This window comes from Lonchura striata, chromosome 30 (genome assembly GCF_046129695.1).
Source record: "Lonchura striata isolate bLonStr1 chromosome 30, bLonStr1.mat, whole genome shotgun sequence".
In the NCBI taxonomy this organism is placed as follows: Eukaryota; Metazoa; Chordata; class Aves; order Passeriformes; family Estrildidae; genus Lonchura; species Lonchura striata.
In genome coordinates, this window is record NC_134632.1 from 3,997,494 (window position 1) to 4,024,409 (window position 26,916).

Here is a 26,916-nt window from a genome sequence, read left to right on the forward strand (position 1 = left end):
CCAGACAAAGGCAGCCACAGTTATTTTTCGCCTTCTTCTTCTTCCAAGTGGTTTCACCCTTGAGTTGCCTGCCTTGATTTGGGATTCCCGAGGGGACCAGAAGCCGGAGGGGGCCCTGGCAGGGCTGGGAAGGTGTTTGGGCAGTGGCACCACACCTGCTCCATCCCCTCCTGCTGGCTCCCAGGGCATCCTCACAAAGCTGAGCTCCACGCGGGATCCTGTGGAGCTTTGGGGGCGAGGATACGACCCCGGTGATCTGTTCTGGGCATCCCACCCCATCCCAGTGCAGGAACTGCAGGGAGCGCTCCCTGCCAGCCTCCCCGTGGGAAGGGTGGGCAGGTAAGGGGAGCTTTGCCAAGGGAGCATCCCGCGGGCAGGGCGGGGGCCTGGGGCAGGGAGGGGACCCTGCAGCTCCTTCAGAGGAGCAATTTCAGCATGAGAAAGGAATGTGGCTCCCGGCCCTGCCAGGGATGGGATGGAGGCTGTGCTCAGGAATAGGGATGATTTCTGCTGGCCTGACTCACTGGCGGCCTCCTCACAGCCGCTTCCTCTCCGGGAGGCAGAAACTCCCAGTTTTTATTTATCACACGGCTTAAAGTAGGGGTGAAGGAAGGAAACGTTCTTATTTTTAACTCCTCTGTCTCCCCGGGGCCTGGGCCAGCGCTGGCATGGTGAGGTGACCACCAGGAGCATCCCTGTGGCCAGGGCTCCCCCTCACCTGAGCACTGCAGGCTTTGGCAGCTCCCCACGGGCTCTGAGCCCACGCACGGAGTGTCCCCTCAGGCTGGGAGCATCGAGGGACCCTGTGCAGAGTTGGGGACACCCAGGGTGGGCAGGGGGATGGCTCGGTGTGGGCACAGCCACGCTGAGGGCAGCTGAGATCCGCTGAGCCCTGGGGAAAATTAATTTCTCTGTCCTTAAAGCCACCTGCCCGTGCTGCTGCTCCTGTGGGGACAAACCTTGGTGACCTGCTGGGGGTCCCTGTTTGTGCCCCCCACAAGGACAGAGCTGTCACCAACCCCAGGGTGTTGGGGGTCCCTCTTTGTGCCCCCCACAAGGACAGAGCTGCCATGCCCCAGAGCTGGGGGATGAGGAGGGTTTCCTCCATCCCAGCTCCATCCAGGGCAGATTTGGGGATGTTGTGTCACCATTCCCAGGGTTCAGAGTGGGCAGGGTGACACCCCTGGAATATTTTGGGTTCCTCAGCTGAGCTGGGACGTTCAGTGCCTGGCTGGGCACTGTCAGCACCCTGGTGGTGCCATGGGTGGGATGGAGGTTTCCAGAAGCTCCATCTCTCTGTTCCCAGTCCTCCTGGGAGGCAGAAACCAGGCCAGGTGCCAGTTTATTTAGTGCCACGGGGTTTTTTACACTCCCAGAAGGTTTTCCTTGCCCAGCCATGCCCAGTGAGGCTGGTGGCACTGGTGTGCCCCTCAGCTGAGGCACCGCTCGTGTCTGTGCTCAGAGCGGCTGATCCGGGTGTGAAGTTTGGGACTTTGGTTCCTTGGGGTTTCCTTGAGCTCCTGTTGTGAAACCTTCATTTGCTTCTAAAAGCAGTGAGTTTTTGTTGTTTTTTTTTTTTTTTTTTTTCTCATGATCTTCTCTTTTCCCCCTCTGTTGCCCTGAGATAAAGGCTTCTAAATTTGTCCTGTGCTGAAAATGCAGCTAATCCTGATGGACCTGAATTCGCATCTCCCCCCCAGAGGAATTGCACTAATTTTTTTTTCCCTTTGTTCTGCCAGGGGACCTGTCCGTTTCCTAGTGGAAAGAAAAAAAAAAATCACTATTTAGGGCAAGGTTTATATTCCCGAAACCTGTGTTTGTTTGCGAGAAAAGAGGACAGGAGGGAAATAAATGAGAAAAGCATCATGCTGCTTTTTTTTTTTTTTTTTCCCTCTCCCAATATTGTTTTTACAGCAGGCAAGTTTTAATTAAAAGTGAAAAACTGGGTCGCTTGTGCTGTCCAGAAGATGCTCTGAGGACGTGGTCCTTTCCCACCAGTGTTAATTTGGGAGCCCAGAGCAGCTGGCCCAGTCTGGAGGTGTTGGGAAGGCTCCTCAAAGGACTGCAGGGACGGGGTGGGCTCTGGAGGAGGGCGTGAGGGTCTCTCCTTCCTGCCCACAGCTCCTGGTGGTGATGGAGGGGTTGGAGGTGACCTTTTGGGTGCTGGCTGAGCCCTGTGCCGCTCCCGGGGTCGGGCTGTCCCCGCGGTGGGGACGGGCAGGGTCTGGCAGCGCTGCGGGGACAGCGCTGGTGAGAGGCAGAGCAGGTGCGAGCTGGGAGCGCCGAGCTGCAGGAGCCACCTGGGGCAGGAAAATCCACCGAGAGCCGCCTCGGCCTCACCTGGGGCTCTCCCTGCTGCGGGGGCGGTGCGGGAGCCGGGAATGCTCCGGCCGAGGGGACGGGGACGGGAACAGGGACAGAGATAGGGACAGGGACAGGGATAGGGATAGGGACAGGGATAGGGACAGGGATAGGGATGGGGACAGGGATAGGGATAGGGATGGGGACAGGGATAGGGACAGGGACAGGGACAGGGACAGGGACAGGGACAGGGATAGGGACAGGGACAGGGACAGGGATAGGGATAGGGACAGGGACAGGGACAGGGACAGGGATAGGGACAGGGACAGGGACAGGGATAGGGATAGGGACAGGGATGGGGACAGGGACAGGGACAGGGACAGGGACAGGGATAGGGACAGGGACAGGGACAGGGACAGGGACAGGGATAGGGACAGGGACAGGGACAGGGATAGGGATAGGGACAGGGATGGGGACAGGGACAGGGACAGGGACAGGGACAGGGACAGGGACAGGGATGGGACAGGGACAGGGACAGGGACAGGGATAGGGACAGGGACAGGGACAGGGACAGGGACAGGGACAGGGACAGGGACAGGGACAGGGATAGGGATAGGGATAGGGACAGGGACAGGGATGGGGACAGGGATAGGGATAGGGACAGGGATAGGGATAGGGATAGGGACAGGGATAGGGACAGGGACAGGGATGGGGACAGGGACAGAGATAGGGATAGGGACAGGGACAGGGACAGGGATAGGGACAGGTGCCACCTGAGAGGGGCTGCACCAAGGGGACGGCACACGAGGGGCCGTGCGGGACGGGGCCGGAGCCGCGGCAGTGCCCGCTGTGCCCGCTGAGCCCGGGCAGTGCCCGCTGAGCCCGGGCAGTGCCCGCTGTGCCCGCTGAGCCCGGGCAGTGCCCGCTGAGCCCGCTGAGCCCGGGCAGTGCCCGCTGTGCCCGCTGAGCCCGGGCAGTGCCCGCTCGCTGTCGCCGGCGGCTGCGGACGGTGCGCGGGGGCTCCCCGCGACCCCCGGGGACCCGGGGCCGTTCCAAGCGGGGGAGCCGCGGTCGAGACCCCCGGGCTGGGGGCTCCGTGCTTGGCTCAGAGCGGCCAGAGGAGGTTTCGTGCCGGGCCGGGGGCCGCGCAGCCGAGCCCGGGCAGCGCAGCCGGGTCTGCCCGCGGGCACCGGGGCGCGCAGCCCGCGCCCCCCCCGACGGGAGGCGGGGGCGGGGGTGGGGCCTCCGGTGTCCCCCCCCCGTCCCGGGCGGCCCCGGGTCCCCTCCCCGCACGCTGCTGCCGGCGGGACTTCCTGATCCCGCCGCATTGGCCGCAGGTAGCGCAGCTGTGCGGGACGGGGCACGGCCAGACGGACAGAGCCCATGCGGACCCTTAGCTGAGCTTCATCCCCCGCCCCCTCCTCCTCTTCCTCCTCCTCCTCCTCCTCGTCTTCCTCCTCCCTCCCTGCCCGGCTGCCTTCCTGCCCGGCACATGTAAAACTTGTGCGTGCGGCTCCGCTCCCGTCCCGCTGCCGGTGCTGCTGGCGGCAGGAGCCGGGCTGGGACCGTCCCCCCGCGGAGCAGAGACCCCTCCGCGCCCCCCGGAGCAGGGACCCCCCCGGCTCCGCTCGCCCATGCTGGATTTCGGCCCGGGAAGGTGACTGCAGGAGGAAGCGGCGCCGCGCCGGGTCAGGGAAACCATGAATGAGATGTCGAGTTTCCTGCACATCGGGGACATCGTCTCCCTGTACGCCGAGGGCTCCGTCAATGGCTTCATCAGCACCTTGGGGTGAGCGAGGGGCTCCCGGGGCCGCCCCGCGGTGATTCCGGGATGGACGGGACGGGACGGGGCAGCTGAGCCCGAGCGCGGTGGGAAAAGGAGCCGGGAAGCGCCGGGAGCTCAGCAGGGACGGGGAGAGGAGCCGGGCAGGGGGACAGGCTGTGCCGGGCTGTCCCCGAGCTGTCCCCGAGCTGTCCCCGGGCTGTTCCCGGGCTGTTCCCGAGCTGTCCCCGGGCTGTTCCCGGGCTGTCCCGGGCTGTTCCCGAGCTGTCCCGGGCTGTCCCCGGGCTGTTCCCGGGCTGTGCCCGGGCTGTCCCCGAGCTGTCCCCGGGCTGTCCCCGGGCTGTCCCGGGCTGTTCCCGGGCTGTCCCCGGGCTGTCCCCGAGCTGTCCCGGGCTGTTCCCGGGCTGTTCCCGGGCTGTTCCCGGGCTGTCCCCGAGCTGTCCCCGGGCTGTCCCGGGCTGTCCCCGGGCTGTCCCCGGCTCCCGCTGCTGCCAGGGGCTGGATGTAGCCCTGCAGGGACCCTCAGCCCCCATTCCCCTGGCCAGAAGCTGCTTCCCCCGCTCAGGGGCTGGCGGATGAGATGGGTTTGAGCAGCGCCAGGGGTCGGTGGGACGAGGACGGGGACACTTGGGGGTGACAGCTCGGCCAGCCGGGGCCCTTCCTGGGCATTCTGTGCCCCCAGCCCTGCCCAGCGGGGCCGGGGACAGGCAGTGGCGGCTGCCGCTGTCCCCTCAGTGTCGCACACAGCCGGTGGTCAGCGGGAATTGCTGCAGGGTCACCAAGTCGGGCTGCCCGTGGCTACCAAGTGCTGCCAGGGGCTGAGGGACAGGGCAGTGCCAGCTCCGGGCTGAGGCAGCTCCCTGGACGTGGCAGAACGGGCCGGGGGATCTCTGCCCAGCCTGGGGACCTGTCCCGTGTCCCTGCAAGCCAAGGGTGCGGCCGGAGCCGCCGCTGGGCACAGCCAGGCCAGCGATGCCCCTCTGCTCCCACCGGGAATGTTTGCCCGGTGGCACAGGGACAGGGGGGTGACAGGGAGGGCTCCGACAGGGCCGCCCTGGGGCACGGGTGGGTTTTTCCTTGCCCTGACTCAGGATGCCAAAGCGTGCCCGCAGCCCCGGGCGAGTGGCATGTGGGGCCGTGCCAGCTCCTGCCCCACGCTGCTGCGTGTAGGAGAGGCTGAGCTCAGGCAGGAATGCTGACTTGGATGGGATTCCTGGGGCAGGAGCTGCCCGGCTCTATAATCTGCGCTGAATGCACTTGCTCCCACATGCCTGTGCCGAAGCGGAGCCGCACATACCTGCGCCCACACGCGTCCCCTCACCCACCCCCGGGCACGCGTGGCACCGGGCTGCTGCCCACCGGGGCTCCCTCCACCTGGCTGCTCAGAAATGGGGTGCAGAAGTGCCCAGAATCCCCGTGTGTGCAGCCACAGTGCCGGGCAGCAGGTCCTGCCGGTGCAGCCTGGCTGAGCCAGCCCTCCCTGCACCCCACGGGTGCTTTTGGAGAGGTCTCCTTGGAGCTGCCCCAGTGCCAGAGCTGTGCCAGGCAGGGGGTGCTGAGCACTCCTCCAACCTCTTGGAAATGGGCTCTGCAGGAGGCTCTGCAGGGAGCAGCACTCGTTGTTGCCCCCAGAACACGTCCCAGTAGCTCAGTTAGAAAAATGTGGATTTTTCAGAGCTCTGATCCCTTTGCAGCTCTGGCCCTCACATCCCCCTTTTTGCCAGGTGTTTTCCCAGACTTCCTCAGAAGCAGCTGAAGAGCAGGGCTTGCCTGGGGAGCCTCTTCTTCCTGGCCCAACACATCCTCTGCTGGGCAGCCCCACTTTCCCAGCCTTCTGCTTCCTGCAGGTTCTTTCTCCCCTCCCTCCTAAAATTGTTTTCCCTGGTGCCCTGCGACATGGGAGACCCAACCGCACCTTAAATCACTCCTGCGATAAGGGACCAGGTGACTCACCGAGAGTGCTCTCCTGCCACAGGGACCTTCCTTAGCTCATTTGCAAGGCAAACAGCTCTGCCAGCCCACGCGGGCGCCCTCAGGAAGCTTTCCTGACATCCTTCCTTGTGGAGGGGCTGGCTCCGGGCTGTGGGATCGCCTGGGGTCTGCAGCGGGATCCTCTCTTTACGGAGTGTCCCCAGGTGTTGATCACCAGTGTCACGTTAAGGGTGGCTGCTGTGACATCCCTGTGCCAGCGCCCTGTGGAGCAGCCCCGGGGGTCTCCGGGGTGTGGGGCAGAGGTGAGGGGAGCCCTGCAGCCCCCACCTGAGGCTCCTCTGCTCCTCCAATCTCTCCCTGTCACCCCCTCTTTGCAGTGGGCGTTTGCTCCTGAGCAGGAAAAACATCCCGGGCCGGGTGTGGAGCTCAGGCTGGGCTCGGAGGGGGGAAAATGCCGAGCCAAAATACCCAAACCAGCCCAAATGCTCGAGTCAGCCCAAAGCAGTGCCCTGGGAAGGGAGAACCGGGCTCAGGGCTGGTCACGGTGACCCTTGCGGGGCTGGGGCACGGGATGGGCTGATTGGAGTGGCCAGAAGTGGTTTTGGGGATGTGGGGAGTTGCCCTGGAGGATTTTGTGCTGCCGCATCCCTGCCAGGCTCCTAGAACCCTTCAGGGGCTCCGAACAGGCACTGGCAGAGGGGAAGGGTCGGTGACAAACCCAGCTGGGTGCCGGGTGGCTGTTGCAGGTGAAATAACACCTGTACCTGTGGTTGCAGGTGGATTTCGGGGTGGAGCAGCTCGGGGAGATGCACTGGTTAAAGGGTAACTCTATCTCCGCCGGGTCAGGATGAACCCGTCCCTGCCGAGAGGAGGAGGAGGAGGAGGGAGGAGGAGTCCAAGCCCTCCTGGCACCGGGACAGCACCAAAAAGCTGCATTTTTGTGGCTGCCCCACTCCCTTTACTCTCTGGTCCCTGGGGCAGTGCCCATCCTGCGGGTGCCAGAGGGGCTGGTCTGGCTCCACGGCCAACAACGAGCACTCATTACCCTCCTCCTCCTCCTCTTCCTCCTCTTCCTCACCTCGGGCTTTGCTGGGCTTTGTATTGGGGCTCTCCTGGCTCTACTGGGGTTTCCCTTCTCCCAGAGCTCCCTGGACCCCGGCATGCCTGAACTGCCCCTTGGCATCGTCTGTGCCACATCTGGGGGAACTTTCTGTGCCACATCTGAGGAAAGTTTCTGTGCCACATCTGAGGAAAGTTTCTGCCCAGCCCAGCGGGCTCCAGCTGGGGGCTGTCCCCGGAGAGGGGTTGGGAGGGTCCGACTGCTCCGGATTTTGGACGAGCTCCTTCTCTCCTGACCTCGGCGAAGGCTCTGCCTCGCAAGAGGCCAAACGCGCTGGCCCCGGGCCATGGAATCACTCTGTGCTCGGGGTTCGGAAGCACCAGGAAGCCCCGCTGGAAGCCCGGGGCTAAGAGCCGGCCAGATGCTCGCCCGCGCCTTGAGGGGCTCACCAGCGCTGGATCCTCCTGCTCCCGGGGAGGGGGAATTTGGAATGGCAAAATGACATTCCATGGCTGCATCCCGCCTTCTGCCTCGCTCAGGATCCTCCTCCCGCTGCTTGGACACCGGTTTGCCATTAAAAGGTGCCCTCGCACATCCCCGCCGCTCTTTGGGGAGCTTCCCCGGCCCATCCCACCGCGGGAATGCCGGTTTTTAGCGGGAGCATGTCCCGGCCCCAGCAGCCTCCCAGGTGACTCATGTCCACTCTGTCAGAATCCCTGTTTTTTTAATATTTTTAGGAAATTTTTAACCGAGGAATGTTTGCCCAGAGTATCAGTTTAATAAAAAGAACGCTTCGTGTTCCTGCCGAGCGCGTAATCCTGGGATTACAGATGCTGAAAGTGCCTTGAGATCGTTAACTAATTAAGACTTCAAGGCTGGCAGGTCACTGTCTGTAATCCTGCCCGGTGGAGCGGGGATGCCAGGCACAGGGCAGGGCTGCAGCAGGGCCAAGAGGAGTGAGAGGCTCTCCTGCTCTTTTCTTCAGTGCTGAAAATAAACCCGGCAGGTCAGGCCCTTCCTCAGAGACCTCCAGCAATAAGAGTGGAGGATTTGGGGGTTTAAAGTGCCCAAATCAATCGAGCCTTTCTGCCTCCGTGGGCACTGATGGGAGCTGGGGATGTGCTGAGGGTCAGGGTTTCACTCCCTGAGCCCCACCCGTGGATTGGTGTCCTCAGCCCTCGGTGGTTTTTGCTCCAAGGCACATCCCAAGGGTTTGTTCTGCCCTGTCTCCCATCAAAATAACAGAACAGAAATCAAAACTGCCCCCGAGTGACACCAGGGCTGGGCTGCATGTCCCCTGTGGTGCTGCAGCCGCTCTGGTTTTTCCCCTTTCCCTCGTTCCCTGCCCTCCCAAGGCTCTGCAAGAACCTGGGAATGTCCCTGCCTACTTCCCTGCTGTCACGACCCAAGGAAAAGGTGTTTGAACAGCCCCAAACCCCCTGGTTTGCAAAGCCCAGGCTGCCCTGTCTGGCCACAGCTCGTGGGTTTGGGGTTTTTCCAACCTTCCAGGTCTGTGCTAATGGTTTTGAAGCTGCCACCGGGCAAATTGCTTTTCTCTTCATGTGCAATGTGAGGCTGCTCTCCCCGGCCCCGGGGAGCCGTGAGGAGCACAGGGGTGCCAGAGCCCGGTGCCAGCCCACGCCTCCTCCGCAAGGACACGGCAGCTCCGGGCTCCCCGGGGTCCCCATCCATCAGCACCGAGGCCAAATTCCTCTGGGCGAGCGAAAGGAATTCTCCCCTCCTCCAGAGAGCGGCTGGGCTCAGGGAGGGAGGCCGGACCTGCGGGTGGGATGGATCTTTTGGGTTTTAGCCCTTTGCAGAGCAGCGCGTCCATCTCCAGCGATTTTCGGGGTGTTTGCTTTGCTGGGGACACCGAGAGTCCCTCGGGGACGGCGGGGACAGCGCAGGCTCCGCTTTGCCTTTGCTGCTCCGGGCTGTCCGTGCCCTGGTGTGCCCGGGACAGAGCTGTCCCCATGGATGGCAGCGCTGCGGGCCATTCCCGCATCCTCCGGCACGCTTCCCTCTGGCTCTCCCGGGCAGGAGCAGAGTTTCTCCTGCTGCTCCGGCTTCCCGGGGCTGGGGAAAGCGGGCGAGCGGGTACAGCCTGTCCTGCTGGAGCTCCCGGTTCCCTCGGGAGCCCCGCACCGGGCTCCCAGCACAGGGAGCCCCTCGGGCGATGCTCGCCCCTCTGATCCCCCTGCCGGGCTCTGCTTTGCTGTTCTCCCTAATTCGGAAAAACAACGTCCCACCCACCCCAAAATCAGCTCTCAGCACCCAAGGCCAAGCCTCAAGGGTTTTGCTCAACGCTGGGAAAACAGAGGTGGGCAGGGAGCAGACACGGAGCCTTGATCTGATGGGCAGAGCCTGCAGCTCTGATCAGATAATAATTAATAACTGGGTTTGGGGGTGCCCTGCCACCTCCATGCACAGCACCTGCACCCTCCGTGTCCCCGTGGGAAGAGTTCCCAGCCAGGGAAGGAGAACTGGTGAATAGAGCTGAAATTCAAATCCATTTTTGCTGGATTGAGGGTGCCATAACAGAGCTCTGTGTGCAGGGAGTAGAGCTGGGCAGGGCAGGGTCCCCTGTGGCACAGGGCACTGTAAAAGGGCCTGGAGTGACTGCCACAAACCCTCCCTGGTCCTTCACTGCTGTACCAGCCCTGTGTGCCTGAGGCAGTGGTGTGGAAAACACCCAGGGAAGCAGTGGGAACCGAGGGAAGGGGGATTCAGCTCCTAAAAAAATATTTATGGGCGAGAAACAGGTGGGAAATGGGAGGTGCAGCTTTGGATTTGTCACTCTGGGCCAGGTGATGGTGGCACAACCACTCTGCACACTTAGCCCTCCTGTTCCTGACCCCGCTCTCAATTTTTGTCCCCCTCAGGCTGGTGGATGATCGGTGCGTGGTGGAGCCGGCAGCCGGAGACCTGGACAATCCCCCCAAGAAGTTCCGAGGTGAGGCTGGGGCAGCTCCATCACTCTGCGAGCAGCATCGGGGCCAGTTCTGGTCCTGAGCATCCACAGCAGGCATGGCATGGCATGGCATGGCATGGCATGGCATGGGGGCACAGCTCTGCCCTGCGCTGCACCCACTTGGGAGGTGCTGGCATGGTCCACCCCATGTGCTCAGGGTGCTCCACACTCAGGGAAAAGCCCTATCCCGGCAGGATTTGAGTGCCTGGATGACACAACCAGGGAGCAGAGAGCTGGGAAATCTCCCCAAACCCATGACTGGGAAGTTGGTTTAGGGCAGCTGCTCCTTTCATCCCCCTCTGTTGTCATTTTATCTCTTCTTTTAAATAAGAATTTTTAAATATCCATTCTCCACTCTGCCTTGTGCCTCCACATTTTCTCAGGGTGGCTTTAACAGCACCCATCCCCCTGACCACCCTCCTTTCCCCCCACACCCCAAAATGTCTCAAGACACCAATTCCACTCTCTCAGGATCCCACCAAGCAGTGATCTGGCTCTCCACGGACATTATTACCATTAATTTATTCACTAATCTAATTAACCACCCATCCAGCATCTCCAGCATCCCCCAGCAGCTCCATCCCCAGATTCCAGCCAGGGCTGGATGCTCAGCATCCTCCCCGTCCCCCTGCCCGGCCATGCACGTGGCTGGAATCTCTTTTCCAGGCGCAGGTTTTTGGGCTCAGCCCTGCTCTCGCTATCAGGATATCCAGCTGTTTGTTTTAATGGCCGGAAAGGTAGAGCTCTCCCTGCTCGATAGCCATCGCCCGCAGCAAGGTGGAAACATGGAAACAACGGGCTGGGGCTGCTGGCCCAGAGGCTGCGGGGGATTTTCGTGCTCTGTCGCCGTCCCCACATCCTGCGGCCGGACCCTGCCCTATCCTGAAGCGCACACGGGTCATGCCGGGGCTTCCCGCTGGGAAAACGGGACCCTCCCGCCGAGGGCAGCTCCGAAAGGTTCTTTGGAAATGCCAGAATCCACCTGGGAGCTGCTCCTGTTGGAGACACGCTCGACACCTCTCAGTTATTTGCTTTTTATTTCTTGCGGTTTCTCCTCCCGCCGAGGCTCTCCCAGCCCGGTTCAGGCACGTCAGGAAAAGCTTCCACCCTCAGCGGTGCCACTGCTGTCCCTGTCACCTGCAGATTTTGCTCCTCAAAGCCTCTCTGGGTGGAAGGTTTGCCTTCCAGGCCTCTCTGGATGGGAAGTTTTGCCCCTAAAGCCACGTTGGGTGGAACTTTTGCACCCAAACCCACATTGAGTAGATTTTTCCCCTCAGGCCTCTCTGGGTCGAAGTTTTGCCCTCCAGGGTTCTCTGTGTGGAAAGTTTTGCCCCCAAAGCCACACTGGATGGAGATTTTGCCCCCCAGGCCTCTCTGCATGGAAGTTTTGCCCCTCAGACCTCTCTGGATGGGAAGTTTTGCCCCCAAAGCCATGCTGGGTGGAAGTTTTGCCCTCAAAGCCTCTCTAGATGGAATTTTTGCCCCTCAGACCTCTCTAGATGGGAAGTTTTGCCCCCAAACCTATGCTGGGTGGAAGTTTTGCCCTCAAAGCCTCTCTAGATGGAAGTTTTGTCCCCCAGGCCTCTCTGGGTGGAAGTTTTGCCCTCAGAGCCACTCTGGGTCAGAGGTTTTGCCCCCCAGGCCTTTCTGGGTAGGAGATTTTGCCCCCCAGGCCTCTCTGTGTGGAAATTTTCCCCCTCAGGCCTCTCTGGATGGGAAGTTTTTCCTGCAAAGCCACCTTGGGTGGAAGTTTTGCCCCTCAGGCCTCTGGGTGGAAGTTTTGCCCCCCAGGTCACTCCAGGTTGAGGTTTTGCCCCCCAGAGTCACTCTGGGTGGAAGTTTTGCCCCTCAGGCCTCTCTGGATGGAAATTTTACCCCTCAGGCCTCTCTGGATTGAATTTTTGCCCCCCAGGCCTCTCTGTGTGGGAAGTTTTGCCCCCAAAGCCACTCTGGGTCCTGGCAGGTCGGCCCCACATCACCCTCCGAGCTGTTCACTCTGGGCACTGCAAGTGCAGACATTTCCTTCACCTCCCCTCTTCCATCCCAACCCATTTTCAGAAATCTGGCGGTGCTTTAGCCCAGCTGCCAAAAACCTCCTGCTCCCAAGACAAGCTGAGCTGGAGATTTTCTGCACGCCAACCCCCGCCGTGCCTCAGTTTCCCTCCTTGCAAAGCAGGGCTCGGCTTTACAGGGGACTCGCGGCCATTTCAGAGTGGCTGTGCTGGGTTCTTTCACCTCCCATTAATGGTTCCCGTTCATTTCCCATTTCTGGAGCCCCGTGCAGGTGCTCGGGGGCGGCTCACGGCCGCTGCCCCGGCCCCGCCGGCTGCTCCGGCTGCTTGGCACGGGATGTGCCGCGGGCAAACGGGGCTGGGGAAACGAGATGTGAAACCTGGCCCTGCCCCAGCGGCCCCGGCCGGTGAGAACCGCTCTCGGCGCTGCCCCAGCGGCACTCCCAGGTAAATAAATACACGCTCGGGCCCGCCGCCAGCCAGGGAAGGGACTCGGTTGGGTTTTTTTTGTTTTGTTTTTGTTTTTTTTTTTTAATTTTGTTTTTTGTGTCTGAACTTTCTGGGCTGCTATTTCAGGCATAATTAGGGCGATTCAGGCTGCAGAGCCCTTCCTGCCCTCGCCCTGTGCTGCTTCCAGCTCAGGAAGGGGGTTGGGAGATGCGAGGGCCTCGTTGTCTCCAGACATCTGCTCTCCTGCTTCAGTTCCCAAAGCCTGGCCGTGGTTGTCTGCACTTCCCGCCCACCATCCTGGGGGAAAACAGGCCAGTCGGGGCAATCTGCAGTGCAGGGTTTGGAGGAGCTGGGATGCATCTTGTGCATCCTTCAGGATCTTGAAATAGAGCTGCTGACACGGAGATCTGGGGAGCGGGCGCTCGCAGCATCCAGTGCTGGTGATCCAGGTCAGGGAGGGATGGACACGTGTGTCCCGATGGCACGGCCATCACAGGCTCCTTCCACACCTTCTGCAGGCTCAGGGTGTCCCGTGGGTGACAAGGGACGTGGAGGTGGCCGATGGTGTCCCAGACTCCCTCCTGGATCCTTCCCACCAGGATCCTCTCCTACTTTGGTGCAGCTGGGCTCCGTCAGAGCTCCTTCTCCCCCCTGAAGCTTTCCTTCCCAACCGGCACAGCCATTTCCGATGGGAACACTTCTAATCACGAGTCCAAGAAGTGCAGTAATTCCTGGACTCATTATTTATCCTGATTTAAAGCCGGCCCAGCAGCCAGCACACGCTGACGTGACCTCCACCAGTCCCCGCCGTGCCTCCCTCGCTGATGGGGGGACCACGGTCCATCCCAGGAGTGTCCCTGCCCCTCGGTGACATTGGCCCCGCTGGGGACACCCTGGTGGCTGCTGCAGCCTCATCAGGCTCTGCTCTTGTTCCCAGATTGCCTCTTCAAAGTGTGTCCCATGAACCGCTACTCTGCCCAGAAGCAGTACTGGAAGGCCAAGCAAACCAAGCAGGACAAGGACAAGATCGCCGACGTGGTGCTGCTGCAGAAGCTCCAGGTGAGCAGGAGCGAGGCAGCCAGAGCTGGCAGTGCCCACGAGCTGCCTGGGTGATGGCATCCAGACCTCTGCTGATGCTGGTTTGGGATGAGAAGGGATTTCCAGCCATGTTCTCCCCCTTGTCCCCCACCAGTCATTGCTGTGTCACCCTCCTGATGCTTCTTGTGTGGAGGTGCTGTGGCAGAGGAGCTCTGTGAGCACAGCCCTGCACCCTGGGGCACCCCAGGGCACCTCAGGACACCTCAGGACACCCCTCAGCATTTCAGGACACCTCAGGACACCCCGGAACACCTTTCAGCACCTCAGGACACCCCTCAGCACCTCAGGACACCCCAGGACACCCCTCAGCATTTCAGGACACTCAAAGCACCCCGGAACACCTTTCAGCACCTCAGGACACCCCTCAGCACCTCAGGACACCCCAGGACACCCCTCAGCATTTCAGGACACTCAGGGCACCCCGGAACACCTTTCAGCACCTCAGGACACCCCTCATCACCTCAGGACACCCCTCAGCACCCCGGGACAGCCATGCAGGAGGGAGCCCTGCTTCCAGAACGTGTTCCAAAGGGCTGGGGAAGGGAAAGGCTCCCGTTGGCTTCCCCCAGCCTTGGCCAGGGCCCACATCAAACATTGCACAACGGCCTCAGGCAGCTGGCGAGGCCCCGCCGATGATTCATAAAACCGAGGCTGGGGAGAGATTTCACTAAATCATCTCATCGGGCCTGGAGCCCAGCCCCAGCCCCGCCATCCCCAGCTCTGCCTCGGGCAGGGGGTGCTGAGCAGTGCCAGGACAGGGTGTCCTGCCCTGGAGGTGCCAGGACAGGGTCAGTGCCTGCTCCGTGCCCAGCCCTGCGCGGTCACTGGCACACAGAACCCCCATTTTCCTGCTCCCTTCAGCTGGGCTTGTAACCTCACAGCTGTCCTGGCCACGAGTGGCCCCAGAGGCTCATTTCTGAGCCTGATTGATTGCACCTTGTTTAGGGCTCGTCTTGAAGAGATTCTGCCATTTCCTGGCTCCTTTCTGCTGCTCCCGGTGCTTCCCTTCGTGGCCGGAGCTCAGCCCAGCCCTGCCGAGCTCTGCAGGCACCGGGCTGCAGCCTGGCCCTCGTCAGCACAGGCTGAGAGCATCCCCCAGCCCACGGAGATGATCTCCTGAGGCAGGAGCAGCCAGGGCTGGAGTGGGGGAGCCCTGCCTGCCATGCCCGAGGTTGCCTTCCTGAGCTCGTGCCCCTCGCTGCTGTGTTTCAGTGGTTTGAACTCTGTATTTTCTTGGCCCAAAGCAGCTCAGACAGGCTGGGGGGCTTTCCAGACCCTCTGCTGATGTTTCCCAGTCCTCCCCAATCCTCTGTGGGCATCCCTGATTGGGGACAGACCCTCCCCATCCAAGGGACAGTGTGGGGACATCAGCCCCGGGAACTTGAGTGCTTGGGGCAGCCAGCTGCCACTGCCAGCCCCCCTGGCTGGTGGCTCAGATCTGGAGGGAGATTTAGGATATCCCGAGGTGCTGGATCTCCCTTCAGAGCCCTGCTGCTCTATGGAGTTGTTGTTAAACTCCCAGAGCAGCATCACTGCGGGATTTCTTGGAGCGGGTTTGTTCTCCTGATGGCAGCAGCCACCACTGCAGGGTGGTGAGGGTGACTCCAGGTGGCACCCAGAGCCCTGTGGGGATGGAGGGTGACTCCCAGTGGCACTCAGAGCTCTGTGGGTACCAAGCAGCCCTCACCTCCTTGGGCACTCAGGACCTGCAGTCCCATCCTCCCTCCCAGTGCCAAGCCGTGATTCCAGATGTTTCCCAGTTCCTGTGCCCTCAGGTGGAAGGGCTGAGAGAAGGCTGGGAAAGGGCAGAGGCTCTCTCAGCTCCATCTCTCACTGCTTCCCATCTTCCCATCTCAGTTTTGGGGGAGCCCTGGGCTGGAGCTGCCCGGGCCATGCCCAGCCTGGCGCCAGGGCTGTCGGCGCTCCCTCGCCATTCCCAGATTTGCTGTGGGAGCGAGTTCCTGCCTCGCTCCACATGTGTCAACATCCCGTCACTGCTCCGACTGCCAGGGCCAGTGCATGGAAAATCTCTGTGGTTTTGGAGAGGGGCTGCTGAGCCTTCACTCCTGGGGACACATCCTGCAGCAGCACGTCCAGGCCTGCTCCATCTCTGGGCACGGCACCGCTGGCACGCTGCCTTTGGCTGCTTGGTTTTGGTGCTGCCAGTGCCCACATCCCCTATTTTGGGTGTTGTACCCCCATCCCCAGCCTGAGCCCAGCATCCTTGTTGGGTGTTATCCCAAAACCTGCTGTCCTGGGGGAATTTTGGTGCCATTTTTTCCATGTCCTAGTTTTTAAAGCCCTCAATTTAAAGCCCTCATGGCCTTCCTAGGGCTGTCAAGGCCACACCTCGGCCCTGGGCTGAGCTCTTGGATGCTCCCTGCTGTGGCCCCGGGGCACAGAGGGATGCTGACCCTGATCCCAGCCCGTCCCATCCTTCCCAAAGCCAAGGCTGTGAGTGACCCTGCTGGGATTTGCCCCTGGGGAGGGAGGAGGGTGCTGCTCCACCTTCAGCTCTTCTCCTTTTGGAGCAGCACGCGGCCCAGATGGAGCAGAAGCAGAATGAGACGGAGAACAAGAAGGTGCACGGGGACGTGGTGAAGTATGGGAGCGTCATCCAGGTATGGGGACAGCACAGACCCAGCACGGATCCAGCACGGATCCAGCACGGATCCAGCACATCTGGGAAGGGGCTGGTGGTGCTCTGAGGGCTGCACTTCTCATCTCTCCCACCCTTGGCTCCTCCAGCTGCTGCACATGAAGAGCAACAAGTACCTGACGGTGAACAAGCGGCTGCCGGCGCTGCTGGAGAAAAACGCCATGCGGGTGACCCTGGATGCCACCGGCAACGAGGGCTCCTGGCTCTTCATCCAACCCTTCTGGAAGCTCAGGAGCAACGGGGACAACGTGAGCGTGGGGCCCAGCAGTCCCTGGAGGGATGTGCAAAGAGCTCTGTGCCTGGGCTCGGCTCCACACCGGGTCTCATCCTTGCTCTCCTTTTCCCATTTTGCTCCCCAGGTAGTCGTGGGAGACAAAGTGATCCTGAACCCCGTGAACGCCGGGCAGCCGCTGCACGCCAGCAACTACGAGCTGGCTGACAATGCTGGCTGCAAGGAGGTACAGGAGGGGCTGGTTTTTTTTCCCTTCTTTTTCCCTTTTTTTCCTTTGTCTTGGGGTCGTGACCACGCTCTCTTGCTCTGTAGGTGAACTCGGTCAATTGTAACACCAGCTGGAAAATCAACCTGTTCATGCAGTTCTGCGACCACATGGAGGAAGTGCTGAAGGGGGTAAGGAAGGAGCTTTGGCTGCATGGACCCGGCAGGCTCTGGGGGACAGGACGTGTGAGCAGCCACCTGGCTCCGTGACAAGGGCAGAAAAGAGCTCCTGCCTTGAGGGCTGTAATTCCTGCTCGAATTCATCACCTGGAGAACAGCACAGCGAGGCGGAGTGGGATATTTTAGGATCTGCTGGCAGCAGGGAGCTGAGGGCACAAATTACTGACCTCAGGGTGTTAAATTGACTTTTGGGGACAACCCCACGCAGTGCCAGCGGTGGCTTCTTGTGTGAGGACAATTCCAGCTGCTCAGCCCTGCAGCAGGGTGGCTGTTGCCTGGGAAAGGAACTTTCCCTGCTGAGCTATTGTTCGGGGCTGAGGCCCTCCAGGAAGCAGCTGGATGGATGTGGATTGTTAGGATCTTACAGCCCTTCATCCCCAGGCACTGTGCTTATCCCAGCTTCCCACATCCTCCTTCCCGGGGTGTTAATGCCTCAAACATGTCCAGGGGCAGAGCCCAGGGGTGGAAAGTGATGGATTCACATCCACTCATCCCCTGGGAGTGGAAGCAGAGGGTCACTGCATGGATAAAGGGAGTGATGGCAGTGCAGGGTGCCTGTGTCCTGTCTCCTGGGCTCAGAGGAGCATTTCAGCTGCCTGAGGCAGGTTTTAGCAGAGCTCCAGGAGGTTGGATGGGAAGAGGTGACAGTGTCCTGTGGTCCCCAGGGTTCCACAGCCCTGCCATGCAGCTGGGAGCTGAGTCCAGGAGGAATCCCGTCCCCTTTGCAGCACAAGGGGTCACAAGAGGAGATGCATTGCAGGAGAGTCATGGAGAAATTTCCCCACTGACTGGGGTTAAACATGGGAACAGCCTCTCCAGGACAGTCACCTTCCCTGGGAGGGCTCCAAAATGAGTAGACACACACTTCAGGATACAGTTTAATGGGCATGGTGATGAAAGATTTGACTTAATGATCCTGGAGGTCTTTTCCAACCTGAAAGACTCCAGGATTCTTTGAGCCTGACCCCTGTGTCCCGGTGCAGGGGGATGTGGTGAGGCTGTTCCACGCTGAGCAGGAGAAGTTCCTCACCTGTGACGAGTACAAGGGCAAGCTGCACGTCTTCCTCCGCACCACCCTGCGCCAGTCAGCCACCTCGGCCACCAGCTCCAACGCCCTGTGGGAGGTGGAGGTGAGCAGGGAGGGTCTGAGGGGGTGTCTGGAGACCTCCCAGTCCCTCCTGTGCTGTGGCTGAGCTCTGCCCTGCCTCTCCCAGGTGGTTCACCACGACCCGTGCCGAGGGGGAGCCGGGCACTGGAATGGCTTGTACCGCTTCAAGCACCTCGCCACGGGCAACTACCTGGCAGCAGAGGTAAGGGGGTGGCAGAGGGGTGCAAGAAGGTGCCCTGGGGCTGTGGCACCCCTGGCAAAGGCAGTGCCCACCTCAGGCAAGGAGTGATGCCCACTGTTTCCTCTGGTCCTCTCTGGTTTGCTCTGCGAGCCCCTGTGACTCCTTGCTGGCAGGAGACGTTGACACCTGACCACCACCATCATTTCCCTGGTTTAGGACCAAACCTTCCCCCTGAAATCCCCCAGCGGAGGGGTTTTCTTGCTCAGATGGCTGGGCTTGGCTCCTTTCCTGGCCCAGGGGCACAGGAGGGGGTGGCTGGGGCATTTCTGTGCTCACCCCATGCCAAGGGACTGACTGGCACAGCCCAGTGAGGTGGAAATGGGACGTGACTCATCCCACTGTCCTCGCCTGGCAGAGGGCAAAATCTGGGTCTGGAGGCTCCATCTGCCAGGTTTTTCTGCTCCCTTTTAAGGCCAGCTCAAGGTCTCCTGGTCGAGGCACAAAGGAGTTGCTGCACTTGGATACTGGGGTGTGCCTGGCACTGTCAGGGCAGCAGGGACATCCTGGGGATGCTCCCCAGCTCCCAGGACCCTTCCATCACTGCAGGATGGAAAATGGCAAATGCTGGGGCTCTGAAATGGGTGCTTTAAACCCAAAGACTCTCTGCTAACACTTGAAGACCAAAGATCTCAGACTGAGCCCATCCTGGGCTGGTGCTGCTCACTGGGAGCTCAGCCTGGAGCCTTCAGGGAGTTCTTGGTGCCACACAGAGCCCAGGTCTGCTCCCCTGGGCTCCCCCATCCTCCTCCCAGGGCTGGGATACTGTGCACTGGGCACAGGTCACATCCTCCAGCCCCAGCCGGGCATGTTTCCCTCTCCGTGTTCAGGGAAGGCAGGAGCAGGGATCACACACCATCCCCAGGGGTTTGGAGGGACCGAGCAGGAGGACTGACAGCTGCTTTTCATCTCCCTCTTTAACTTTTCAGGAAAACCCAAGTTATAAAGGAGACGTGGCTGAGCCCAAAGCAGCGCCCACGGTGAGCAGAACCGCTGCTGCCGCTGCCCCAACCACGCCAGCTCTCAGCCATGCCCTGAAAGCAGAGAAATGCCCCAAAACAGAGCCCTCTGAGGGGACTAGAGCCGAGTTTGTCCCATGGTGCCAGCCCAGCATCCCCTGCCCTGCACTTAGAGCAGTGTCCCACCCGTGAGAGAGCCCTGCCAAAACCTCTCAGAGGGGTCCCAGTGCATGTTGGCTCCCCAGGCCGCAGGGAAACACTTGGCAGATGAGGGAGCTGGATGTTCAGGGGGGTTTTTCTGTGCTGTTGGTGAGGTGTGGGTCGGGGGGGGGCTCGTAGCTCAGGTGCACCCATGCCGCTTGTGCTCCGCTCGTGCGAGGTTCTGCCCCAGCAAAGCTTCTGCTGCGTCCCCCCGATGCCGTGGGCACAGGGGACCCCCGAGCCGGGCTCAGAGACCCCCTCCCCACCGTGCAGGGGGGCAGCAGCCGTGCCAGCCGCAGGAACACCGGGGAGAAGATCAAGTACCGGCTGGTGGCCGTGCCCCACGGCAACGACATCGCCTCCCTCTTCGAGCTGGACCCCACCACGCTGCAGAAGACGGATTCCTTCGTGCCACGGTACGGCAGCGGGGCCGGGACGAGGGGAGGAGGCCGAGTGCTGGAGGAAGGGCAGTGCTGGCGTGTCCCCGTGAGGGTCACTTGCCAGGACACTCTGGGGGGGTCACTCAGCTGATGTTGTGCTGTTGGCAGGAACTCCTACGTGAGGCTGCGCCACCTCTGCACCAACACCTGGATCCAGAGCACCAACGTGCCCATCGACATCGATGAGGAGAGGCCCATCCGCCTCATGGTACGGCCCCGCTCCCTCCTCTCTCCCTGGGGCTGCTCCCTGTTCCCCGAGAGCTCCAAGGCTGCTCCTTCCCTCACAGCACCTAGAGACTGAAACACCCTGGGTGATCCAAAGGGGTGGCTGGACACCAGCCTGGAGCCCACTCCAGTCAGCCAGAGCCCACCCCAGCCGCTCTGATGGGGACAAGCTGGGTCACTGATGTCAGCAGGGGCGGTGGCAGATGGTGGGGACACGCCTGGCATGGCCCTGTCTGTGTGATGCTGCTTCTCTGCTGCTTCCCAGCTGGGCACGTGCCCCACCAAAGAGGACAAAGAAGCTTTCGCCATCGTCTCCGTGCCCGTGTCTGAGATCCGGGACCTGGACTTTGCCAACGACGCCAGCTCCATGCTGGCCAGCGTGGTGGAGAAGATGAACGAGGGTTTCCTCAGCCAGAACGACCGGAGGTAAAAGCCCCTGGGAGATGGGGCCGTGCTGGGCTCCTCCAAGGGCTCCCCAGCAGGACGGGGCCTCTGCCTGCTGCTGGTGCCAGTGCTGCCCTCGCTTCCCTGCCCACAGCCCCAATCCACGCCTGCTTCTCCCAGAAGCCTGGCGAGGAAACCAGATAACGGCACAGCCCCGCTCTGGCCCCTCCTAGAAAAATATCCTAGAAAAATATCCCAGAAAAATATCCGAGGGGCTGGGAGATGGCCCCACGATAGGGGCAGCCGCCTTAGTCACTGTATTATTTTTAGGTGGGTGGGTTCTTGGTGCTTCCTGAGCAAACACAGATCCCTGTGGGACAGAGCGAGCGGCTTCCGCCCCGCCAGCCTGGCCCACGGGGGTGACCATAGGGGTGACCAGGGGGACAGTGGTGTTAAATGCAGAATCCCTGGTGTAAGCCACAAGCAAAGCCCCCCAGACCTTCACCCTGGCACATATGGGAACCATAGGGGCTGCAGATCCAGCCACTGAGCTCCATCAGGGAGTGCAGGATGGGCCAGCAGCTCCCCTGGCAGGTTCCTGAGGTTCTTTGGTCCCCAAAACCCACCAGCATTGCTGCAGGTGATTGCCTCTGAGTCTGGGCAGGTGAGCAGCCCCCAGCCCACTCACCCCATGTCCCTTCACAGGTTTGTGATCCAGCTGCTGGAGGACTTGGTGTTTTTTGTCAGTGATGTCCCCAACAACGGCCAGAACGTGCTGGACATTGTGGTGACCAAGCCCAACCGGGAGCGGCAGAAGCTGATGCGGGAGCAGAACATCCTGAAGCAGGTGGGTGGCCCTGGGGCCCTGCATCCCAGCAAGGCTGGGACGTGTCCTGTGGACATGTCCTGTCCTGCTCAGGGCCACTCTGGGGACCAGAGGGATGGAAAACACCATGGAGGAGGATCTGGCCTCCAGCTCATGCCATGGTGCCCAGCCATGCACAGGGGGCTGGTGTGGAGCAGGACACAGCCCTGAACTCTGCTTTTGGGCAGATCTTTGGCATCCTGAAGGCCCCTTTCAAGGACAAGGGCGGGGAAGGGCCCCTGGTGAGGCTGGAAGAGCTGTCGGACCAGAAGAACGCTCCCTACCAATACATGTTCCGCCTGTGCTACCGCGTGCTCCGGCACTCCCAGGAGGATTACCGCAAGAACCAGGTGCCAGGGGGTGACTCCCCGTCCCCGTGGGGCCTCGGGGGGCAGGGGGACATCGCTCACAGCCCCTCTGTGCCCGCTGCAGGAGCACATTGCCAAGCAGTTCGGGATGATGCAGTCCCAGATCGGCTACGACATCCTGGCCGAGGACACCATCACGGCCCTGCTGCACAACAACCGCAAGCTGCTGGAGAAGCACATCACCAAGACCGAGGTGGAGACCTTCGTCAGCCTGGTGCGCAAGAACCGCGAGCCACGGTGCGTGGGGGGCCCTGCGGGGTGAGAGGGGAAGGGGAGCCACGGGGAGCCCCCCTCTCACAGCAGAGCTGCCTCTCCCCGGCAGGTTTTTGGATTATCTCTCGGATCTCTGCGTGTCCAACCACATCGCCATCCCCGTCACCCAGGAGCTGATCTGCAAGTGCGTGCTGGACTCGAAGAACAGCGACATCCTCATCAAAACCGAGTGAGTGGCTGAGGGAGAGGTTTGCCACATCAGGGGTTTGTCGTGGGTTGGTTGTCAGGCGCCCACCAAAGGCTCTCACTCTGCAGCCAGACTGAGGAGAGAAAATTTATCGAAGGGTTCATTGGTTGGGATAAGAACCAGGAGAAATCACTCATCAAATACAGCCACAGGCAAAACAGACTCTAGTTAGGGATATGAATTAAGTTTATTCTTAAATAAATCAGAGCAGGATAATGAGAAGGTAAATCCAACCCTTACACCTCCTTCCCACCCTACAAGAAACCCACTACAGCATGGGCCTGGTCCCGCTGAAGCTCCATCACCTCTTGAGGTGCAGCCCCTCCATCCATGGGAGCATCTCCAGATTTCCCCTTTCCTGTCCCAGGCTGAGGCCAGTGAAGGAGACGTCCCAGACCCACGAGTACCTGAGCATCGAGTACCTGGAGGAGGAGGTCTGGCTCACCTGGACGGACAAGAACAACGACCACCACGAGAAAAGCATCCGGCAGCTGGCGCAGGAGGCCCGGGCTGGCAATGCCCACGACGAGAACGTCCTCAGCTACTACAGGTGATGCTCCTGTGGCACCTCCTCTCCAGGTGAGGCTGTGAGGGTTGCACGGCCTCACTCCCTCTCCCCCTCACCCCTGGGCAGGTACCAGCTGAAGCTCTTTGCCCGCATGTGCCTGGACCGCCAGTACCTGGCCATCAAGGAGATCTCCCAGCAGCTGGGGGTGGACCTGATCTTCCTGTGCATGGCAGATGAGATGCTGCCCTTCGACCTGCGCGCCTCCTTCTGCCACCTCATGCTGCACGTGCACGTGGACAGGGACCCCCAGGAGCTGGTGATGCCCGTGAAGTTTGCACGGCTCTGGACGGAGATCCCCACAGCCATCACCATCAAAGAGTGAGACACGCCAGGGCTCGGCATGGCTCTGAGGGACAGGGCAGGACCAGGGGTGGCAGATGCAGGGAGTTTGTGGAGTGACCTGGGTGGGTTTGAGCCCTCAGAAGGAAGTGGGCTCCATCTGTCACAGCATCACTGCTGGTCATGGTGGCTCAGGCAGCGCTCCTGCCAGCTGGGTGCGAGGACACCCGCTGTCCCCAGCTCACCCCGATGTGTCCCCTTGCAGCTACGACTCCAACCTCAACGTCTCGCGTGATGACAAGAAGAACAAGTTTGCCAGCACCATGGAGTTTGTGGAGGACTATCTCAACAACGTGGTGAGCGAGGCCGTGCCCTTCGCCAACGAGGAGAAGAACAAGCTCACCTTCGAGGTGCGGGCACTGCTGGTGTCGCCAGAACCTTGCAGGGTGTGGCACGGTCTGGCTGCTGCTGCTGTCCAATGTCCCTGTCTCCCACCATGGATTCTCCTGCTCAGCCCTGAGCAGGGCAAGGTCTGGAGCTGCCTTGTCCTTCCCCAGGTCGTCAGCCTTGCCCACAACCTCATCTACTTCGGCTTCTACAGCTTCAGCGAGCTGCTGCGCCTGACACGGACCCTGCTGGGCATCATCGACTGCGTCCAGAACCCTCAGCTGATGATGCAGGCAGTCTACAATGATGAGGTGACAGGTGAGTCCCTGTCCATGGCCAGGGAGGTGTTTTCCACAGTCTGCCCAATGTTTTCTGTGGTCTGTCCAGTGCTTTCCAGTTTTTCTGGCAAGAGAACCAGACACTGGCTTGCTGATGGGGCTGGGTGTGCAGTAGGACGTGGGGTGGTGAGCCCTTGCCCGTGTCAAAAGAAATATTCGGTGCCTTCTGCTCGTTCTCTGATTTAGTCTAGGGCATTTTCCAGTCCAAGTGGGTCCTCCCTTGGTCCTCTGCCACCTCCCTCTCCACCCACGCTAACTGTGGCTGCCTCTGCAGGGAAGAACGTGCGGAGGTCGATCCAGGGCGTGGGGCAGATGATGTCCACCATGGTGCTGAGCAGGAAACAGTCCATCTTCAGCCCCCCCAGCCTCAGCACCGGCTCTGCCCCGGAGCAAGTGGACAGAGGCAGGAGCATTGAGAACGAGAACATTGTGGTGATGGAGACCAAGCTGAAGATCCTGGAGATCTTGCAGGTTGGAGCCAAAGGAGCGGTGGGACCGGTGGGACGGGGGTGTGTAACGTGATTTTCTCAAGCAGGGGCACAGTTGGTGTGAAGAGGGCACTCAGTCACTTCTGGTTTCTCCTTCCCTGCGGCCTCCAGTTCATCCTGAACGTGCGGCTGGACTACAGGATCTCCTACCTGCTCTCTGTCTTCAAGAAGGAGTTTGTGGAGGTTTACCCCATGCAGGACAGTGCAGCCGATGGGACAGCTCCAGCCTTTGACTCCACAAGTAACTCTCCCACTTTGCTCCTGGTACACCCCCAGCTCAGCCATCCCCAGGGGCTGGGAGGACACAGGTGGCAGAGGTGACATCTCCAGCAGAAGTGCCATCTCCAGCAGCTGCTGCTGGCAGGAGACAGGGAGGGATGGAGTCTGTGTTTTGGTGGGAACAGGATCAGGGAGCTGGGTTGGTTCCTGTGGGTTCCTGCCAAGACACAGGGCTGGCATTGTCCACCCTTGTCACTCCCTTCCTCTCCCTGCAGCCGCAGCCATGAACCTGGACCGGATCGGGGAACACGCCGAGGCCATGTTTGGTGTGGGGTGAGTCCCTGCCCCCCACAGCTCCCCTGGCCATAGAGCCCTTCCCCTTCTGCCCACCCTGCCCAGTCTGGGAGCTGCAGGTGATGAGCAGGGTGAGCCTCTAAAGGCTCTAAAGCTGTCCCCATCAGCCCCTGAGCTCTGGGTTAACACCCAGCGCCTCCATCCCGCTCCAGGAAGTCGAGCAGCATGTTGGAGGTGGATGACGAGGGAGGGAGGATGTTCCTGCGGGTGCTGATCCACCTGACCATGCACGACTACCCCCCACTCATCTCCGGCTCCCTGCAGCTCCTCTTCAAGCACTTCAGCCAGAGGCAGGAGGTCCTGCACACCTTCAAACAGGTGATGCTGAAGGGACCTGGAGCATCCCACGCCTGGCTGTGGGTGGGGGACGTGGCGTGGATCCTGGCCTTTTCTTGGGAGGGAGATCTGGGAGTGGGATTTGTGCCCCAAACTGGAAACCCCTGGGAATGTCGCTGCAGGTCCAGCTCCTGATCTCAGCCCAGGATGTGGAGAACTACAAGGTGATCAAGTCGGAGCTGGACAAACTCCGCACGATGGTGGAGAAATCGGAGCTGTGGGTGGACAAGAAGGGCAGCACCAAAGGGGACAGCACAGGGGAGGGGAACAAGAAGGAGAAGAAGGAGGTGAGAGCCCTGAGCAAGATCCTGGGATCCAGGGTGGGGAAGGAGTGGCAGGCAGGGGAGCAGCTCACATTAATCCAACACCTGATGCCTCTCGATGGGCTCGATGGGGAGGCTCCAGAGGGTCCTGTGGGGTGTGGGTGGAGGGGCAGGTGTGACCCCAGTGCTGCCGTGTCCCCTGCAGCACGGTGCCGACGAGGAGGTCATTGCTCCAGGAGAGAAGAGCAGCGAGAACTACCAGATAGTGAAGGGGGTGAGTGAGACCAAACCCTGGTGCACCAGCAGGAAGGAAAGGGCTGAAATCCTGGGGGGGATTTCCATGTTCTGCTGTGCTTCAGGAGAAACAAGTCCAAGCCTGGCTTGCTCCTGCCAGCTCAGCACAGGGAAAAGCTGTCACATCCCTGCACTGAGGGGACTGGAGGGGACTGGGTGGGTGACAGCTGTGCATGGAGGATCCCTGAGAGGGGTTGAGATTGGTGAGCAAAGCAGGGAACACCTGGCATTACGGAGGGAACACCTGGAACGCAAAGCAGCCCCAGTGCTGGTGACCATCCTGAGGGGCTCCAGGCTCAGCCCCTGCCCGCCGTGGTCCCTCTGTCCCCAGATCCTGGAGAGGCTGAACAAGATGTGTGGGGTGGGGGAGCAGGTGCGCAAGAAGCAGCAGCGCCTGCTGAAGAACATGGACGCCCACAAAGTGATGCTGGACCTGCTGCAGATCCCCTATGAGAAGGTGGGTGGACAGAAACCAACTGGTCCTGAGTGCCCAGGGCAAAGGGGGCACGCAGGGACCCCCCTGAGTGGCCTCCTGCCACTCCCATCCCTCTCAGCTTCACGTGTTTCTCCTCTGTCCCCTCCTCAGGGGGATGCCAAGATGATGGAGATCCTCAAGTTCACCCACCAGTTCCTGCAGAAGTTTTGTGCTGGCAACCAGGAGAACCAGGCCCTGCTGCACAAACACCTCAACCTGTTCCTGACTCCGGGGGTAAGGAGAGGACACGGAGGGGCAGCAGCACAGGGAGGGAATTTGGCACCACTCCTGGGGCTGGGAGAACAGGATGGAAGAGCCAGGAGGAGACAGCAGGCAGGGCAGGAGCTGGGGACAGCTCCTGCAGCCCCCTGACCTCACTCTGCCCCTTGTCCCCAGCTGCTGGAGGCAGAGACGATGCAGCACATCTTCCTCAACAACTACCAGCTGTGCTCGGAGATCAACGAGACGGTGCCGCAGCACTTCATCCACTGCGTGGCCACCCACGGCCGCCACGTCCAGTACCTCGACTTCCTGCACACCATCATCAAGGCCGAGGGCAAGTACGTCAAGAAGTGCCAGGACATGATCATGACAGAGGTGAGGACCTCTCCTGTGGGGCAGGAGTGGGGAGGAAGCAGGACAAGGCTCTGGGAACCTGCACTGTTGGCTTCTTCCTTGAGAAGAGCCTTCCAGCCATGCTGGATCCTCCTGGAACCAGCCAGCCC

At 60.9% G+C, this 26,916-nt stretch overlaps 1 protein-coding gene across 2 annotated transcripts in view; it reads left to right on the forward strand.

Moving 5' to 3' along the window:
• The first annotated feature begins 3,624 nt into the window (after positions 1-3,624).
• The window catches only part of ITPR3 (inositol 1,4,5-trisphosphate receptor type 3), a 37,504-nt gene continuing 14,212 nt past the window's right edge, over positions 3,625-26,916 (forward strand). For both annotated transcript variants that reach the window (XM_021542647.2, XM_077789078.1), the window contains exons 1-30: positions 3,625-4,090; positions 9,959-10,029; positions 13,447-13,568; positions 16,142-16,228; positions 16,356-16,514; positions 16,626-16,724; positions 16,811-16,894; positions 17,926-18,072; positions 18,157-18,252; positions 19,218-19,268; positions 19,722-19,864; positions 19,997-20,096; positions 20,379-20,539; positions 21,203-21,344; positions 21,551-21,712; positions 21,795-21,967; positions 22,053-22,172; positions 22,558-22,740; positions 22,825-23,076; positions 23,303-23,447; positions 23,595-23,742; positions 24,037-24,233; positions 24,362-24,491; positions 24,745-24,802; positions 24,976-25,141; positions 25,282-25,446; positions 25,628-25,696; positions 26,048-26,173; positions 26,303-26,425; positions 26,588-26,788. In XM_021542647.2, coding sequence (XP_021398322.1) covers positions 4,002-4,090; positions 9,959-10,029; positions 13,447-13,568; positions 16,142-16,228; positions 16,356-16,514; positions 16,626-16,724; positions 16,811-16,894; positions 17,926-18,072; positions 18,157-18,252; positions 19,218-19,268; positions 19,722-19,864; positions 19,997-20,096; positions 20,379-20,539; positions 21,203-21,344; positions 21,551-21,712; positions 21,795-21,967; positions 22,053-22,172; positions 22,558-22,740; positions 22,825-23,076; positions 23,303-23,447; positions 23,595-23,742; positions 24,037-24,233; positions 24,362-24,491; positions 24,745-24,802; positions 24,976-25,141; positions 25,282-25,446; positions 25,628-25,696; positions 26,048-26,173; positions 26,303-26,425; positions 26,588-26,788 — 3,969 coding nt within the window. In that variant the 5' untranslated portion in view covers positions 3,625-4,001. The remainder of the gene's footprint in view (positions 4,091-9,958; positions 10,030-13,446; positions 13,569-16,141; positions 16,229-16,355; positions 16,515-16,625; positions 16,725-16,810; positions 16,895-17,925; positions 18,073-18,156; positions 18,253-19,217; positions 19,269-19,721; positions 19,865-19,996; positions 20,097-20,378; positions 20,540-21,202; positions 21,345-21,550; positions 21,713-21,794; positions 21,968-22,052; positions 22,173-22,557; positions 22,741-22,824; positions 23,077-23,302; positions 23,448-23,594; positions 23,743-24,036; positions 24,234-24,361; positions 24,492-24,744; positions 24,803-24,975; positions 25,142-25,281; positions 25,447-25,627; positions 25,697-26,047; positions 26,174-26,302; positions 26,426-26,587; positions 26,789-26,916) is intronic.